We start from the raw sequence: 19,511 nt of genomic DNA on the forward strand, positions 1-19,511 counted from the left end.
CAGGTTACATATGCTTCAGGTTACAGACTCCACTAACCCAGAAATAGTGCTTCAGGTTAAGAACTTGACCTCAGGATGAGAACAGAAATCGTGCTCCGGCGGCGTGGCAGCAGCGGGAGGCCCCATTAGCTAAAGTGGTGCTTCAGGTTAAGAACAGTTTCAGGTTAAGAACAGACCTCCAGAACGAATTACGTTCTTAACCTAAGGTACCACTGTACTTAGTTGGTCTCTAAGGTGCTACTGGACAATTTTTTTATTTAGTTATTTTATTTATTATTTAATGATCACAGTGAGAGAACCAATAATCCATTCCTAGGAATGAAGGTGCTCCCAATTAAGGGTCCCACCCACTTCCTCCCTAGTCACCCACATCACTACCGCATCTTGTAACTACTGTGCTTTCTGTTCTGCCACCTTATCAGCTCTTCTTGACCTTGGGCTGAGCAGATGAATGCTTTCCAAAGACAGTGAATTTGTTAACACTCCCCCAGTGCTTCTTCTCCTAACTCATGGGTTGGCAGACTAAGGCCCAGGGGCCGGATCTGGCCCAATCGCCTTCTAAATCCGGCCCATGGACAGTCCGGGAATCAGTGTGTTTTTACATGGGTAGAATGTGTCCTTTTATTTAAAATGCATCTCTAGGTTATTTGTGGGGCATAGGAATTTGTTCATTCCCCCCCTCCCCAAGAAAAAACATAGTCCGGCCCCCCACAAGGTCTGAGGGACAGTGGACTGGCCCCCTGCTGAAAAAGTTTGCCGACCCCTGCTAACTGTTCCCCATCCAGTATTTTCCCAGCTTCTGCCTTCTGAACTATGTTCCTCTGCAAACCACTGGTCCAAATCTATACTGTCCACCTGCTTCTGGGAAGCTAAGATTCGAGATCCTGATCAGGAGGAGGGGGAGGGGAGGCTCCCTCCTCAGAGCAGCCCTCCTCAGCATGGTACCTGACAGGAGCCACCTCCTAGGGACCGAGGGGGTCTCTGGTCCCCCAATCAAATATTTAAGGGGGCTGGGGCCTCCCAGTGTTGAAGGGCATTGCCATTCAAATGGTCTGTGTGTGCCATGTCATTGATTATGCAGGACATGGCTTACCTGCCCCCCCCCATATTTTATTCAAGTTGGCACCTCTGCCTCTCGCACTTGCAGCTGACTCACACAGCACCCCTCTTTTGGTGCCTCACTCTGTTGTTGTTGCTGTTTAGTCGTTTAGTCGTGTCCGACTCTTCGTGACCCCATGGACCAGAGCACACCAGGCACTCCTGTCTTCCACGGCCTCCCGCAGTTTGGTCAAACTCATGCTGGTAGCTTCGAGAACACTGTCCCACCATCTCGTCCTCTGTCATCCCCTTCTCCTTGTGCCCTCAATCTTTCCCAACTTCAGGGTCTTTTCCAGGGAGTCTTCTCTTCTCATGAGGTGGCCAAAGTATTGGAGCCTCATCTTCACGATCTGTCCTTCCAGTGAGCACTCAGGGCTGATTTCCTTCAGAATGGAGAGATTTGAGCTTCTTGCAGTCCATGGGACTCTCAAGAGTCTCCTCCAGCACCATAATTCAAAAGCATCAATTCTTCGGCCTTCTTTATGGTCCAGCTCTCACTTCCATACATCACTATTGGGAAAACCATGGCTTTAACTATACGGACCTTTGTTGGCAAGGTGATGTCTCTGCTTTTTAAGATGCTGTCTAGGTTTGTCATTGCTTTTCTCCCAAGAAGCAGGCGTCTTTTAATTTCGTGGCTGCTGTCACCATCTGCAGTGATCATGGAGCCCAAGAAGGTAAAATCTCTCACTGCCTCCATTTCTTTCCCTTCTATTTGCCAGGAGGTGATGGGCCCAGTGGCCATGATCTTCGGTTTTTTGATGATGAGCTTCAGACCATATTTTGTGCTCTCTTTCTTTTCCCTATTTTCATCAGCGGAATGTTGGAGGATATGCTTCTGCAAAAAAAAAAAAGTGTTGAATGTAGCTTTGGCTCTTAGATCCTGGATAGGATCCAGTCATTGTCTCAGTAGCTATGATGTCACTGAAATATTTACAAACTTTCAAACTGTTCAGCAATTAAACAAACAGCTTCAGATGAAAGCTGATAGTGAGCACTGAGGACAGAAAAGTTTCACAGAGGAAAGGACAGGGGTCAGAGATAGTAAACAGTGGGACAGAGAATTATCATCAGGAAAAGGAAAAAGTAAACTGTTTGCTAAGTAGTAGTGTTGTGAGAGAATGGCGAGTATAGTAGGAATAAAGGAAATGGCTCTGCTCCAATCTGAAAAGTTCTCCCTTCCTCCCCATGACTCCTCTTTAGGCCCATGTGCTCATCCCTAGATCTCAGCTATGTTTCCACCTTATCTCCACGTTTCTAGCAGGAAGGAAGGAAACAAAAACCAAGTCAAGTTATGGACTTGAAGAGCTGTTTGAAATTCAGCAGGGATGATCATGAGGCGCCCTCTACTGGCTCTCTTAGGTACATTCACTGCAAGAGGAGTAACACCAGTGCTGTCCATCAGATCTCAGGTTTATGTACACTATCTAAAATTGCCTTCCGGGCTGCCTGTTCCTGCATTTTGAGGGGAATGAACCACATGACTTTTCAACTGTCAGTTTTCCTGGAACAAAAACCTACTTTTTTTCCAAATGGGCAGTAATGTGAAAAGGTTTGCTAAAATTATTACATGCCACTGTGTGATGTAACTTGTGTTTGCCATATTGCCGTTTTGGGGTTATGCCATTTCCCCCTGTCTCTTCCACATGATGGAAGAGTATTCAAGCAGTACACACTTTGAACCAATTTTTTATTTGGCAAATGACAGGAGGGTGCTAAATACAGTGGTACCTCGGGTTACATATGCTTCAGGTTACATACGCTTCAGGTTACAGTCTCCTCTAACCCAGAAATAGTGCTTCAGGTTAAGAACTTTGCTTCAGGATAAGAACAGAAATCAGGCTCCGGCGGCACGGCAGCAGCTGGAGGCCCCATTAGCTAAAGTGGTGCTTCAGGATAAGAACAGTTTCAGGTTAAGTACGGACCTCCGGAACGAATTAAGTACTTAACCCGAGGTACCACTGTACTGCAAAGAAATTGTTGAGGTATTACAAATGGGTCATTGACAACGGGTTGTGGGATTTTAAAACTTATTGGATTTTGTCTTGAAATGGCAAACCCAGTTTAAGTGGGGAGATACCAGCTGACCAGCCATCTTTCAGTCTTTCCTTTAACTTGTTCACTGCAACACTTCCTGGGAACCTGTGGCCTTCTGGATAATGTTGGACTACAACGCCCATCATCCCTTTTCAATAGTATTGATGGGTGGAATTGAAGTGGAGGGCCAGAGGTCTGGCTTTTGCTTGGATTTCATTTATGTAAGAATAGTGCATCCTTCCTACCTGCAGTGCTAATTAGAACACAATTACCTCTTCATAGAGCTTTCATCCCGATTTGTTTGTGAGGAGATACATGACATCACTTTAAGCAATTGTTTTCCCATCACTTTCCTTACAGCAAAAAGTCAGATTTTCTGAAAGTGGGTTTCTTGTGCAAGAGAGCAAAATCCCCTTTGATTGTGCAACCTGAGTTTGCTAGTCTGCAACTGAATCCTACCTGCAAAATAGTGATCGACTGGCTTGCAGAGTAGATTTTAGCCCTTCCTGGACCCAGGACCCCAGGAGTTACAAGGGACTCGGGCATCATGCAAACTAACCCCCCAAACTCACAATAGTATTATAGGAATTGTAGTTTAGTGGGGCCTCGATAATTCTATTGGTCACTAGCCTCACCCCCACCCTGAAGAACTACAGTTCCTAGAGTTCCCTGGGAAGAAAGAATGCCTGTTGTGGTTGAAATATCAGGGAGAATTTGAGACAATGCAAATTCTCCCCAGGTCTGAAAGACCCACATAGATTTTCAAGAGTCCTCCATCGGTCAGGGAATTAAAGAGAGCCTGAGACCAAGTCAGGTGGATCAGTAAGCCTGATCTTTATTGTGGTACTGTTGCAACAGGGTCTCCCTTCTAAGTAGCCAAAGAGCCAGAGAATCCCAAGCAATGGCAGGTTACAATTTTTATACCTTTTGGTTACAGTGTCATCTTTCTGATACCCACCTTCCCTTAGTCCCAGAACTACATCATGTACACATCAGAAGAGTTTGGATTGGGGTTGGACTAGATGACCCTTGGGGTCCCTTCCAAAGCCATGGTTTTATGATTCTATGACTTATTGGAATGTGTGTTGTAATGGGTGGGGGAGATTGAGAATTGCTTTACATTGACATATTTAGAGGGATTTCCATTATAAACTGTGCTTGTACTGGGCCTTGGCCCAGTATACCTGAAGGAGCATCTCCACCTCCATCACTCAGCCTGGACACTGAAGTCCTCCTCCAAGGGCCTTCTGCTGGTTCCCTCACTGCAAGAAGCAAAGTTACAGGGAACCAGGCAGAGGGCAAGGAAATAAAGAACTATACAACTTTTAGAAGACATTTTAGAAGACATTTCCTGTATCGGGAAGTTTTTAATGTTTGGTGCTTTATTATGTTTTATATATTCTGTAAGCCTCCCAGTGTGGCTGGGGAAACCCAGCCAGATGGGTAGGGTATTAATAATAATAATAATAATAATAATAATAATAATAATAATAATAATACAGTGGTACCTCAGGTTACATACTTCAGGTTAAGAACTTTGCTTCAGGATGAGAACAGAAATCGTGTTCCGGCAGCGCGTCGGCACCAGGAGTCCCCATAAGCTAAAGTGGTGCTTCAGGTTAAGAACAGTTTCAGGTTAAGAACAGACCTCCGGAACGAATTAAGTACTTAACCCGAGGTACCACTGTAATAATAATAATAACAACTATTATTTCCTCCAGGTGCTGGGAAAGGAAGATACAGTAACAACGATATTATCCGTGAAACAATATGTTGATTTCAAGATACAGACAGGATACATTCAAGCGTATTGATACATCCAAGTCTATTGATACATTGATACAGTGTTATTCGTCTTCCTTGGGGACATTTGTGCAGAGAGGTGGAAATAAAACTTTTATTTTGATGAAAGCAGAAGCTGGAGTGCTGTTTTCCTTTATTTGAGAACTTTAACAAGAGGTTTGCGCTGGTAATTGGAGTCCCGCTGTTTTACGGGGCACCCTGCTGCTTGATTGACAGGGCTCTCTGTCTCTTCGTTTCAACGTTCCATTGCCAGCACCCAGCGGGCTCCGTATGTGGAAATAGGCGTATTTTGCAGACTCAGCTTCTCCGACCTTTATCATAAAGAATATCGTTTACCCTTTCGTGGGGCGTTGGGGCCGGGCTACTTTATTTAAGTTAAACCCTAGTGTGAGGCAGAGGTGTGGTTTGTAATTTCTTATGACGTGGCGATATACCTTTAAGAGATTCGCCGCATTTTGAAGGGAAATCCTCTGGGAGGTGTATAGAGGCGGGCGGAGAAGAAGACTGCAGGTGGGGAGGTGCGCGCCTTTCAGAATAAATGCACCCTTATTTTATTTGAACTGATATGTTCTTTGGGTAATGAACCACGCCGCTGAAGTGTGCCCATCCGGTCAAAGAGCGCCAAGGAGAGTTGCATTTGAGAAATGAGCATAGCTGTCAACTTTTCCCTTTTCTTGCGAGGAATCCTATTCGGAATAAGGGGGGGAAAGGGGAAACGTTGACAGCTATGGAAATGAACCAGTCTCTGTGTCGCTTTGCTCACTGCCTGGCAGCAGGAAATCAGTTCCTTCCCTAACCGCTGGCTAACCCTTCCTAGCCCCTCCTGGAAAGGGGTGGACAAAAGCAGGAAATGTATCAGAGAAAGGAAAGTAAAACCGGAGTCCTTGAACTATCGCAGTCGTATATCTGCAAGAGAACTGGCTCGGGGTTTCAGCAAGTATCTCCCTTGCTCTACCTGCCAGCTTGACCTGTTAGGCTGTGGGTGGGAAGACTGCCTCCTGGGGGGACTGCATCACACCTTTCTGGGACAGCAGCGGTCAAGAGAGAGCTTGACCGCTGGGGCCTCTTGTCCTGACAGACAATCCAGGCCAGCTTGGCGACTGAGGAACTTGTCCAACAAAACTGGAGAGGCTCAAAAGAAGAGAGAAAGCCCAGAGTGATCCAGAAGACCCAGCCAGAGGGAGAAAAGCGAAGATGGGCACCAGACGCCACGCTGTGAAGTTCATGGGGATGATTCTGAGCAATGCTGTGCCACCAGGAAGACACACACACCCCTACCATTTCCTATCGCTGCATCCACTTGTCTGTCCAGGCTGGACCCAGCTTCAGCTCCTTGGTGGACAGGACTTGAGAGCTGCAAGGTGAGCGGGCATCAAAGACTCTCCGGAAAAGGATAAACAAGGCAGGCTCCCTGACCTCCCCCATCTCGCAGATTCTCCTCCCTTCTCTAGGAGAAACTGGACAATACACTGTGGCAACCAGAACAGCGCAACGGATGCCAAGAAGGGGGACTTTGCTATTTGGAGGTAAGAGGGAGTTGATTGTGGGCTTGGCTCTTGAGCGCTTTTCTCAGGGTCCGTCGTCCTTCTCAAAATGCCAGCCCGTACCTTTTCTTTCTCTCATCTGCATTTCCGACAACTGCAGAAATAAGGGACAGTTGTGCATTGTAGAATAGAATAGAATCATAGAGTTGGAATAGACCACAAGGGCCATCGAGTCCAACCCCCTGCCAAGCAGGAAACACCTGCAGCCACCGTGGAAGCCCTTTTAGGAAGATAGGGAGCCTCCTTATGACTATCCCAGACAGTTGGTTCCTCCAGCTCAGGACTAAGTACAGTGGTACCTCGGGTTAAGAACTTAATTCGTTCTGGGGGTCTGTTCTTAAACCGAAACTGTTCTTAACCTGAAGCACCACTTTAGCTAATGGGGCCTCCTGCTGCCGCTGCACTGTGGGACCACGTTTTCTGTTCTCATCCTGAAGCAAAGTTCTTAACCCGAGGTACTATTTCTGGGTTAGTGGAGTCTGTAACCTGAAGCGTATGTAACCTGAAGCGTCTGCAACCTGAGGTACCACTGTACTGACAGGCAGTGACTCTTCAGGAATTCAAGTAGGGTTCGCACCCAGCCCTTGCTAGAGATGACATGTCGATGGGTGACCTCTGTTGCCATATATTCTGCTGCTGGGCGCTCCTCACCAGGAGCAGATTTGTTCAAAGACCTGTAATTAAGCAAATAAACATTTGGGGCGCTTAATGCTCTGAGAGAGAGTGTATGTGTATGAATAATCTTCCCATGAATTAATTCCTAGCCTTCTCCAACTGATGTTCAGCTTCAGCTTACAGCACCCAGGACTCGTGTTGTTGAGAAGGGGAGGGGGGAACCAAATCAGTGCTGAGTTTATTGTTGCTGTTCTTTCTAACTTCTCCAAGAGCTTCCTGCAGCAGGAAGTAGCCCTGCTTCCTGGAGTTGGCTGAGAGATTTTTTGGTTATTGTTTTCTGCGGGTGGGGGAGAACAGCAGCAGGAGGAGGGGTTTTCCCTTGCTGCAGGGCCACATGCAGGATCAGAGTTCGTTGCAGAACAGGAACTGTAGAAAATAAACCAGTGAAGTCGGGTTGGTTTGCTTTTACTTGAACAAACATACAGTGGTACCTCGGGTTAAGTACTTCATTCATTCCGGAGGTCCGTACTTAACCTGAAACTGTTCTTAACCTGAAGCACCACTTTAGCTAATGGGGCCTCCTGCTGCTGTAGCACCGCTGGAGCACAATTTCTGTTCTCATCCTGAAGCAAAGTTCTTAACCTGAAGCACTATTTCTGGGTTAGCGGAGTCTGTAACCTGAAGCGTATGTAACCTGAAGCGTATGTAACCCAACGTAGCCCTGTACAACCTCTATATTACGTTTTTTATAATGACAAAGAAAACAATTATTAATTATCTGTTATTAATATTATTATTAGCCACCCTCAGGGCTGGATTTAGGTTTGATGAGGCCCTAAGCTATTGAAGGTAATGGGGCCCTTTATATCTCCAGCTGTCCTTTGTCAACAACAAATTGTCGCTGTTTTTGTTGTTGAATATATGCTGTATGGTAATTTATGGAGCCGATAGGTATCTAAAGCCATTTGCACATAACAAAATATGGACATCATAGGAGCCTACACAACACAAAACACTGTTGCTGTATGTAGGTTTTATTTTATTTGTTTTTTATCTTATATTTTGGAAATGTACATCCAGGGGTTTTTTTTCCCTTTAATTTTTTTGGGCCCCCTAAGGGAGTGGAGCCCTAAGCTAGAGCTTCTTTTGCTTAAACAGTGGTACCTCGGGTTAAGAACTTAATTCATTCTGGAGGTCTGTTCTTAACCTGAAACTGTTCTTAACCTGAATCACCACTTTAGCTAATGGGGGCTCCCGCTGCCGCCACACCGCTGCTACGCGATTTCTGTTCTCATCCTTAGCAAAGTTCTTAACGCGAGGTACTATTTCTAGGTTAGTGGAGTCTGTAACCTGAAGCGTATGTAACCTGAAGGGTATGTAACCCAAGGTACCACTGTACGTAAATCTGGCACTGGTCACCCTTCACCAATAGATCCCAGGGCAGCTTACCACAAGTTAAAATTCTGTATTAAAAACAATTGAAACAAATTATGCAAAAAATGTTGTTAAAACGGAAAGGAGTTAAACTAACACAAGAGCTGTCAAATTCTGGGAGGCTGGAGAGTTATAATGGAATGCTCTCAGTGGTGGGGTGCACATTTTTATGATTATTTATGTATGGTTACTTATTGATTTAATAAAATAATAATAATAATAATAATAATAATAATAATAATAATAATAATAATAAATTTTATTTATACCCCGCCCTTCCCGGTTCAAAAACCGGGCTCAGGGTGGCTAACAACAAATTTAAAACACTTTAAAACACTTAATTATAAAAGCAGCATAAAATACAGTATAAAAACATGAACAACAATGAAATTCAAAAATCAAATATCAATCAGATAATCCCCAGGGCTAGCTGTCTGAATTGGTCCTACTTGGGCCAGTGTGGAGGCCAGGGGAGAATTAGCTGTGGGGTCTCAGAGCGGGTAATCTTCATAAAAGGGGTGTGGGGGGGGAGGCAAGAGAAGGGAAATAAAATATCAGGCTGAATTCAAATTAGAGGCCAGGTGGAATAGCTCTGTCTTACAGGCCTGATGGAAGGAGGTTATATCCTGCAAGGCCCTAGTCTCATGGGACAGAGCATTCCAACAGGTCGGAGCCATCACTGAAAAGGCCCTGGCCCTGGTGGAGGATAGTCTGACTTCCTTAGGGCCTGGGACCTCTAAACTATGGTTATTCATGGACCTTAAGGTCCTCTGCAGGGCATACCAGGAGAGGCGGACCCCGTAGATACGAGGGCCCTAATAATAATGATGATGATGATGATGATGATGATGATGATGATAATGAAACTCAAAAAAGGAGGGGAGGGAAGTCGAGGGGGAAGTACAGTAGATTTGTAAAGACCTTGTTTTTCTGGCTAAAATGTTTGTAAAAGTTAGGGGGGAGAGACATTTTGGTGCATGTCCAGCCTCTGTTAGAGGAATTTGCTCACTTGGAGCTTCCTATGTTGTTGGCCTGCTTCACTGGCTCTTGCTGGATTAAAACATGACCGAGAGGTGAGGGACCATGCAGTTGTTTGGACACAAGAGCCACCTTGAACTCTAAAAATCCTCAGTTTAGAAGCCTGCTGGACCATCTCAAAACATCTATTGCAAAGGAAACGTCTGTCATTTTATTAATGTTAAATGCATTACTATTTCTTCTCAGCTTTTCCAATCCAAATAAAAATTCCAGGTCTCAACCTGGAGATAAAAAGGGGGGGGGTGCAAACATTGTGCAAAGCGAAGGGAATGTTATTTTCAGACTAATAATAATTTTATTATTTATACCCTGCCCATCTGGCTGGGTTTCCCTAGCCACTCTGGGTGCCTTACAACATATCTAAAAACATAATAAAAACATCAATCCTTAAAAACTTCCCTAAACAGGGCTGCCTTCAGATGTCTTCTAAAATAAGATAGTTGTTTATTTCCTTGACATCTGATGGGAGGGCGTTCCACAGCATGGGCGCCACTACTGAGAAGGCCCTCTGCCTGTTTCTCTGCAACTTCACTTCTTGCAGTGAGGGAACCGCCAGAAGGCCCTCGGAGCTGGACCTCAGTGTCCGGGCAGAATGCTGGGGGTGGAGATGCTCCTTCAGGTATACTGGACCGAGGCCATTTAGGGCTTTAAAAGTCAGAGCCAACACGTTGATTTGATTTGTGCTCGGAAATGTAATGGGAGCCAGTGAAGATCCTTTAGGACCGGTGCTATATGGTCCCAGCGGCCGCTCCCAGCCACCAGTCTAGCTGCTGCATTCTGAATTACTTGCAGTTTCCGGGTCACCTTCAAAGGGAGCCTCCTGTAGAGCACATTGCAGTAGTCCAAGCAGGAGATAACCGGAGCATGCACCACTCTGGCGAGACAGTCTGCGGGCAGGTAGGGTCTCAGCCTGCATACCAGATGGAGCTGATAGACAGATGCCCTGGACACAGAATTGACCTGCGCCTCCATGGACAGCTGTGAGTTCAGAATGACTCCCAGGTTGCACACCTGGTCCTTCAGGTCCTTTCTGTTGGGATGCATCTGGGGTTGTTGTTGTTGTTTAGTCGTTTAGTCGTGTCCAACTCTTCGTGACCCCATGGACCAGAGCATGCCAGGCACTTCTGAGTTCCACTGCCTCCCGCAGTTTGGTCAAACTCATGCTGGTAGCTTCGAAGACACTATCGAACCATCTCGTCCATCACATCTGGGGAGACGGGGGCAATTGGCAGACCCCCAGCTGGCTCCAGCCCACTGGCCAGGAGCCGGGTGAACTCCAGTTCTTGGAACTGCATCAAAACTGTGACTCAGGCCTCAGGACTCAGACTGAGCACGCAAGCCAGCAGAGATAAGAACTCTTTGCAACGAAAGGGTGGACAGAGGCATATGTAAGCATATTTACAAGCATTTAATTCAGCATCAGGACAAAGGAAAAACATGTCCACTTCCCTTCGTGTCCAAGCAAAAGCTATATACAACAGAAGCTCCCAGCAGGCTGTGCTGGAAGTCAACAGACATGTGACATACAACAACTCCACATGCCTGTTCTAAAGGTGGAGCGGAACAATAGCCTAACACTTTCTGTTTGAGTCAGTGTCTCATAGGAGCAGGCTCTGCCAGAGTTGGCACCAGGGTCTCCTCCAACGGGAGAGCGTGAGGCTTCCTTGCTTGGGGGAACTGAACTCAAATGCTGGGCTTTCAACAGAGCTGATGCCCTCGAACTGCTTCCCATCGTTTTGTGCAATTCACAAGAAAATAGACTTCAAGGCCACTTGATTTTTTTAAAAAATGGTACAGGCAGGAGGGCGTGTGAAGGTTTCATGGGGGGGGGGTATCAGAGGATGTGCATTGCACATGGCCATCATCTTAAAAAGCATATGGCTAGAAAAATGAAAGGAGCAGTCCTTCAAGGCAGAAAGGCATTTGTTTCAGGGTTGCATTCATGAGGAAAAGAGTTCCCATTTTCTCTCCTGGGTGGGTCTGCGCTGCTTTCTTGCACCTCTGGTGACCCAGGAGGCAGAGTTCCATTTGCCAAGCCACCAGCAAGTTGAGCAATGTCGTTGTCTCTCCTTTTCCATTTCCAACATATATACACTGTGAAACAGAGCACCAAAAAGATGGCAAGCCCTACTGCGGCGTAAGCACAATCATGTCTGCGTCCTGAAACTGGAAAATAGAAAAAGTCAGTGGTCATACTTCTGACACCCTTTAAGTTCAGCTGTACCATGGAAATAGCTATGTGTGGCATTATTCCACCCCACCAAGAAGGCTAGATAGAACCAGACCTATGTGCCTTAAAATTATAGAACTGTAGAGTTGGAAGGGACCACAGGGGTCATCTAGTCCAACCTCGTGCAATGTAGGAGTCTTTTGCCCAACTTTAACCCATGACCCTGAGATCAAGAGTCTCATACTCTACCAGCTGAGCTTTCAGCCATTATGGCAGGAGGCACAACAAATCTGTTTTAATGTCTACTGGTATGAGTCTATTATTTATTTTGTGATGCCTTTAGAGCATGCCTCTCCTTCAAAGGTTAGTGTCAGGTTTTGTGGTGGTTGCTCGAGAGCAAACAGGCAAGACTCTGACCTGTCTTTTCCAGCTTTATTATTAGTGCAAACTATTTACAGTGAAGAGCGTCGCAAGTTCATGTCTGGCTCAGTCGCTAGCAGAATCTGGGAGTGGGCGGTCCTTGTACATCATCCAGCATAACAGTTGCGTGACCCCCAACCTTCTCCTCCCTTCCCTAAACCTACTGTGCAGAGTGGGAGCTGGCAAAGGGGTACTTCCCTCCCCTCCGGTTTGCTCAGGCTCGGTGTTGAGGCTCTCCCTAGCATACCCTGGCCCCTTCACCTGTTCTCCACTAGAGGAGGGGCTTTCCTTCTTGCCGGAGGAGGAACTGCTTCGCAAGATTTTCAGAGGTTCCCTATAACACCACTGCCCTTCCACCTCTTGCCTCTGAGCTGACGGCAGTTCCCTGACAGTTAGGTTTAGGTTTAGGTTTATATATCGCTTCCCATGACAACAAGCCCCCAAAGGATTTACAGCTAAAGTAAAAATACAATAAAAATACACAAACATATTACAAATAGGGCTGACTTCCCACCTTACCCTCTGAAGTAAGACAGATGCTGGTGCCAGGAGCAGGGCCGGATTTAGGTTTGAAGAGGCCCTAAGCTACTGAAGGTAATGGGGCCCTTTATATGTCCAGCTGTCCTTTGTCAACAACAAATTGTTGCTGTTTTTTTGTGTTGAATATATGCTATATGGTAATTTATGGACCTAATAGGTCCACACAACAAAAAAACACTCTTGCTATATGTAGGTTTTATTTTATTGGTTTTTTATCTTATATGTTGGAAATGTACATCCAGGTTCTTTTTCCTTTAAGTTTTTTTGGAGGCCCCCAAGTGAGTGGGGGGCATAAATCCGGCACTGGCCAGGAGTCTCAGTGGAATGCTAAGCTCCTTCCCACCAGTGTCTCCTGCATACAGGGCAACCCAGGCCATCTCAGGGCCAGAAATGGGCCTGAGTACAAAATTAATCTCACCCAAGTAGTCTGGAGTTCAGGAACTGCCTGCGCAGATATGGGGAGTTTGTAGCAGGGAATGGTTTGATATATTAGAAATGATCATCCTGGAGGATCCTTCTAGTATGGAGAAGTTTTCAGAAGGACAAATGATGGAAAGTGCAGATAGATGGCAACTTATTAATGGTATTCATTTGAAACTATGAATAGGATAAAGTGGATCACATCTTAAGAGATGCATGATTTCATTGCACAGTGAAGGGCACCTTTGCCCAGAAACAAAAACTCTAGGAGCATCCTCAGGCAACACCTTGAATCTAGGATACCTCTAAAGTTCCTTAACAGTACAAATATATAACAAACAGGAATGAATAAAAGGAACCAGTGTCTCCTCCCTCAGTGGCTGTGAATCTCTAGATGTCAATTACATCAGAAACTTACCAGGTATACTAAGGAAGAACTGAAGCTCACAGGATCCATTTTGCTGATGAACAAGCTTGTATTCTCCAGTGAGTCCTTTATAAGCATTCTTGATAGAAAGACCGCTGTCAGATATATAGAAGTGCTCTTTATACATGTCGACACTGTGATTCAGGTGCCCCTTGTCTGTGCTCAAGATGTATTGCCAAGAAGATGAGGAGTGGTTCTTCTTGTATAAAGCAAGACTATTGGAATGGTTTGATATATATCCAGAGGAACCTTCTGGTATGGAAAGATTAGCTGAAGGGCAGTGCCCAGGGTCTAGAAATAAAAAAAAAAGATGCATTTATTTAAAATAGGGCAAGAGTAGCTATCAAAATAGTAGGGAAGCATGATATGATAATACAATGCAAGACATGTATTTTTGTTTTGTTGTAAACTACCCTGAGATCTGTACTCTTACCTTACCATACATCAGTATACAGGTGTGTGTATTCCTACTATCTTGTTCCTTCTTCTTTTTTCCAACTCTCTTTCTTTCTTTCTCACTCTGTCTTTTAATAAATGAAATTCTTATAATAGAATATTGTTGTTTTTAAAAAAACACCTGCCCTGAGATTTTATGGAGAAGTGTGGGTAGTAAATTCTATTATTAATAATAATAACTGATAGGAACAAATGCAAACCAAAAAGAAATTCATGCAAGCAGCCGGCCTCACCCCGACCTCTTCCCCCACCCCCAACCCCACCCCCAGTGGTGAATCCATATGACAGTAACTTCAGAACCTCACCAGGTACGCGAAGGAAGACTCGATAGAAACAAATGTTTCCCAAGAAATCTTCAACTTGGTATTCTCCAGCAAGCTGTTTGTTGGTGTTATTGATGAAGAGGTCATTTCCCCATAGATAGAAGTATTTCTTGAATGAGCTTTTGTAGTATTTCGGTTTTCCTCCAGTTATGGCTAAAATGTCATTATCAGGATCAGATGAACTGCTCTTATGAATTAAAAGTATGTTGGGATAACTGGAAACATTAGGAAAGATCATCCCCGATGAACCTTCTGCTATGGAGACGTTAGCACAAGGGCAGTGTGTGGAACCTGGAAGAAAATGAGGGCAACTCATTAATGGAATTCTACCACCAACCAGACAGATTAGATCTCACATCTTAAGAGAGGCAGGATGTCATTACACCATACAAAAAATGGCACCTTTGCAATTGCACGTTTGGTAAAGGTCATATTACACTTGTTGAAGGCCGTTTGGAAGCTTAGAGGATCCCGTCATCTTTGGGGGGCAGACTATCCTCATTGGCATGGCAGGTTTGGTTCACGCTCTGTGCCCCAGGTGCTGGCAAATGCCACATCGCTCCTGCTACTGGGTTGAATACAACATTTTACAAACTTGTCTTAAGAGTCCTTACACTTTGAGGCATATACTTGCAACACTGAACTAGCAAATCTAGTTCCACACTTTTCCTGGTTTCTTTACTTTTCTACTGAATCGCATATTCCAAAATTTGTAATATTCAAATTTCTTCCTCTGTTCATTTCTGTTAGCTGCTATTCTGCAGGATTTACTCAAGACCTGCTAGGTTATTTACTTGTTTATAAAAGTAAAGGTAAAGGTACCCCTGACCATTAGGTCCAGTTGTGACCGACTCTGGGGTTGCGGCGCTCATCTCACTTTATTGGCCGAGGGAGCCAGTGTACAGCTTCCAGGTCATGTGGCCAGCATGACTAAGCCGCTTCTGGCGAACCAGAGCAGCGCACGGAAACGCCGTTTACCTTCCCACCAGAGCGGTACCTATTTATCTACTTGCACTTGATGTGCTTTCGAACTGCTAGGTTGGCAGGAGCAGGGACCGAGCGATGGGAGCTCACCCCGTCGCGGGGATTCGAACCAGCGACCTTCTGATCGCCAAGCCCTAGGCTCTGTGGTTTCACCCACAGCACCACCCAAGTCCCTTACTTGTTTATACTGCTTCTTAAAATCTTCAATAAACATTTTCCAGTGCTCCTTATTTTCATTGTCATCTTTTTCTCTTACCCTGTTTGTTATGCCTGCCAATTCAGAATATTCAAGCGTTTTAAACAGCCACTTTTCCTTAGTGGGCACCATACCCACAGCGGCAGAGCAAGCCGATCGGGCGCCTGGGGCAGCACCCGGGGCAGGGCCAGCCACCCGTATGGGCAGGACCAGACCCCCATGGGGTGGGGTGAGCCGGGGCAGGAGGCTCCATGGGGCCTCCAAGGAGTCTGCCTGCCTCCTCACATTCAGCCACCCTACAACTGAGGGCAAGGCAGCGGGCAGGCTGTTTGGGGCAGCGCAGAGCCTGTGGGCGCCCAAGCCACCGCATCTCTCCTGGATGCACTGGAGGTCCCGCTGTGAGTGCCGCCAGGCATTTCGTCACCCCCCCTTAGTGGTGACAGCCAGGGCAACCTGCCGCCACTGCACCCCCCTTCCTCCGCCCCTTCATACTCATTCTCCACCTTGTGTCAGTAAGACTCTAGCCACAGTGGTGGCATATAATAATAAATTCTTTTGCTTTTTAGGGACTTCAGTTGTTACCATTCCCAAGAAGAATGCCTCAGCCTTTTTTGAGGAAGGTTTTCTTTTTTAATATCTTTTTTAATTTAGCGTGGCAACATCAACACGTTGGAAGTTCCTGCCTATAGATATAGATATAGATATAGATATAGATATAGATATAGATATAGATATAGATATATACACACACAACTTGATTGTTAAAAACAAACAATCCCGCAAAGCGGTTCACAAAAGATTAAACTGGTAAAAGCAAGAATTACTTGAAAACATACAAAAGTCAAAATACTCAAGCAGATCAAAATTACCTCAGCTTTCTAAGCATTTGGGTAGGCTTGTCTAATCAAGAATGTTTTTAGCTGGCGCTGAAAAGTGTACAGTGAAGGCATGTGCTTCATCTCAACAGGCAGGGAGTTCCAAAGTCTAAATAAGTCCTGCCACACTAAATGATTGAGTTATTACAGATGCAGAATGGATATTATGCCACACTAGTGCAGGGGTCGTTTAACTAGCCCATGAACTGTCCCCAAACTGAGCCGCCCACTCGGCGAGTCCCCGCGCGCTGTGCTAAGCCAGTGTAGCACGGTGTGGGGACTCACTTCTGCGTCACAGGAAATTGCATCTGTGCATGTGCATATGCCGGAAATTGCATCGGCACAAAACATAGATGCCAAAAATTATGGACATGCGCACTTATGTGTGCACACAATCTGGCCCACAGAGGGATCTCCACTGGAGTGAACCGGCCCAGGCAAGGTAAACTTTGCCCACCCCCGCACTAGTGATATCAGGCAGGCAGCTTCCCTGTATTCTTTTCAGCACCTTCTGAAGATATTCATACTTAGACATATTTAGGCAAGTGTACTTGGTTGTTTGAGGGACGCAGGTGGCGCTGTGAGTTAAACCACAGGGCCTAGGGCTTGCCGATGGCGGTTTGAATCCCTGAGACGGGGTGAGCTCCCATTGCTCAGTCCCTGCTCCTGACAACCCTGACAACCAGAGCTGGCCACATGACCCAGAAGCTGTACGCCAGCTCCCTCGGCCAGTAAAGCGAAATGAGCGCCGCAACCCCAGAGTCAGTCACGACTGGACCTAATGGTCAGGGGTCCCTTTACCTTTACCTTTACTTAGTTGTTTAGGATGTTTTATGAGTTTTAATTTGATCCAGTCTCATCTTATTGCACTTTTAAATGGTTGTAACTTTTTAGTGATAATATTATTGTTCTATCTTTTTTATAAGGTTTTAGGAAGCTTAGAATCATAGAGTTGGAAGAGACCACAAGGGCCATCGAGTCCAACCCCCTGCCAAGCTTTTTTTTCTACAATCCAGTAGTATATGAATTTTACGAAGTAAATAAATAAATTCAGCGCAACACACCCGCGAGTAAACTGTAACTGTTTTTCTTCTTCCTGCTATTTCTTAATCCCTAAAAACCTTCCACCTGAAAGTGTTTTTTGCCCAGGGCAGCCACACAACTGTGAGTTAGCTGGAGTGTGAATTTGGCTTTCTCTGGGCTGCATGCCATGCTCAGCTGTGGAAGTGGAAAAGTATTTAAGAGAACTGTCATGTACTGTAATGTGATCTGAACATCTTAATAGCCCTACAGCTCTGCTGTTTACTCACTAGCATGAGTGAGGAGGGATAATATCAAAACAATATACTCTCTCCTACCTTCCTTAACATTCTCACATGTTCAGGATGCTGAGAATTGTTAGCAGAGCCCTCCTATCACCCTCACAAGAACTACCATTTCCAGAATTCTCTGGGAAGAAGAATTGATCATCAAGCCCCTTTAATACTGTGGTATGGGTACCCTGCATTACCCACCTTCTAACACCAGCCTCTTCTTCTGTCCTACACTGGTTTAGACACTAAAATACATTGACAACTTGCCAAGGAAGACATAGCAAAACCTGTGAGTGATTGAGGATTGTGGAAACTCAGAGTTCCATATCTTGCTGAACAGCTTTCTCTTGCCAAAAGGCTTGTTTCTTGCAAAATAAACGCTTATTGGGATAGGCGAGTTGGCTTCCACAGGAAAGACAGCGGCGTTCCCAGTTTATCATACAAGTGATTCACAGATAGTTCTTGAATATCCCGTAGTTCTTTCCCATAAGGTCTTAATAGCTCTGTTGCTTAGAATGTGGTGCTGATAACACCAAAGCAGCCTGCAGGTTCAATCCTCGTAGCGGACAGCTGGACGTAGGTGATCCTCTGGGTCCCTTCCAACCCTACATACAAGTCTATGATTATATGAACATTTGCACACCTCTCCTGATGAAATCAGCTGCCAACGGTTCTCCCTCTCCCCACATGCACCCCATCAGAGTTTTGCTCTTGCTTATCCATTTGTTGTCTCTGGGCAAGGTGGGGAGAATACACCCAACCACACAGCTGATGTCTAAGCACCTGACCTCGGCTTAATGTGGACCCTAAGCCCCTCCTTTGGGACGCGGGTGGCACTGTGGGTTAAATCACAGAGCCTTGGGCTTGCCGATCAGAAGGTCGGCGGTTCAAATCCCCACAACAGGGTGAGCTCCCGTTGCTCGGTCCCTGCTCCTGCCAACCTAGCAGTTCAAAAGCAAGTCAAAGTGCAAGTAGATAAATAGGTACCGCTCCGGCGGGAAGGTAAACAGTGTTTCTGTGCGCTGCTCTGGTTCGCCAGAAGCGGCTTAGTTATGCTGGCCACATGACCCGGAAGCTGTACGCCGGCTCCCTCAGCCAGTAAAGCGAGATGAGTGCCGCAACCCCAGTCGGCCACGACTGGACCTTTACCTTTAAGCCCCTCTTTCCTCCTTTAACTCCCCTCTGCACATGAGGTGTTCCTCCATCAACTTCTGCTCTCCCTCATCTCCTCCTCCCTAAATCCAGTCAGATATCCCCTATGAGGCTGATGTAGCTCCCTAAGTCAGATTTTTCAAAGCACAGCACTGGAGGAGAATGCTTCAAGGACAGGGGGCATTAAGACAGGAGCTTGCCGGTGCCATGGTTCAAAGATCCCTCTGCCCCCCCCTTTCCCAGAGTTGACAACCTTTTTTAAGGGGGGGACCCCAAAGTTGTTGACCTTTTTAGTAAAGGTTCACCAGAGTTGCTGACCTTTTTTTAAGGGAGTTGGCACCATGCTTACACATTATCTCTAACAAGCCCCTAGAACAAAATAAAATGAAAAAGCAGAAGAAAATCTAATGAAGTCCTCAATTCCAATGCGAAACACATTCAAGACTGAGCAGTTCTTCCAATTCATCCTCATGATTCAAATCACGACATATCAAAAAGTTAAAGCAATCACCAGTTTGTTGTTCTTTAAATAAATTAATAAAGTCACAGACAATGAAGTTCCCGGCCAATTTGTGTTTAAGTACAAAGCTGACGTTTTCAAATATTGGGGGGGGGGTGTAAAGCAGTGACACCCTGAACCTAAAAAGGACCCAAAACTTGGGTCAC

The 19,511-nt window shown here is 45.6% G+C and overlaps 1 protein-coding gene across 4 annotated transcripts in view; it reads right to left on the reverse strand.

The window, feature by feature from the left end:
- Positions 1–10,958: 10,958 nt before the first annotated feature.
- The window catches only part of LOC310756983 (uncharacterized protein), a 55,698-nt gene continuing 47,145 nt past the window's right edge, over positions 10,959–19,511 (reverse strand). For 3 of the 4 annotated variants that reach the window (XM_083602012.1, XM_083602011.1, XM_083602013.1), the window contains exons 4-5: positions 13,538–13,837; positions 10,959–11,735 (exon numbers count right to left, since the gene is read on the reverse strand). In XM_083602012.1, the coding sequence (XP_083458138.1) occupies positions 11,476–11,735; positions 13,538–13,837 (560 nt within the window). In that variant the 3' untranslated portion in view covers positions 10,959–11,475. Of the gene's footprint in view, positions 11,736–13,537; positions 13,838–14,307; positions 14,617–19,511 lie in introns of all 4 variants that reach the window. The other variant, XM_083602014.1, reaches the window with a different exon arrangement.

The sequence above is a fragment of the Podarcis filfolensis genome (assembly GCF_964270895.1).
Source record: "Podarcis filfolensis genome assembly, chromosome: 2".
Lineage (NCBI taxonomy): Eukaryota > Metazoa > Chordata > Lepidosauria > Squamata > Lacertidae > Podarcis > Podarcis filfolensis.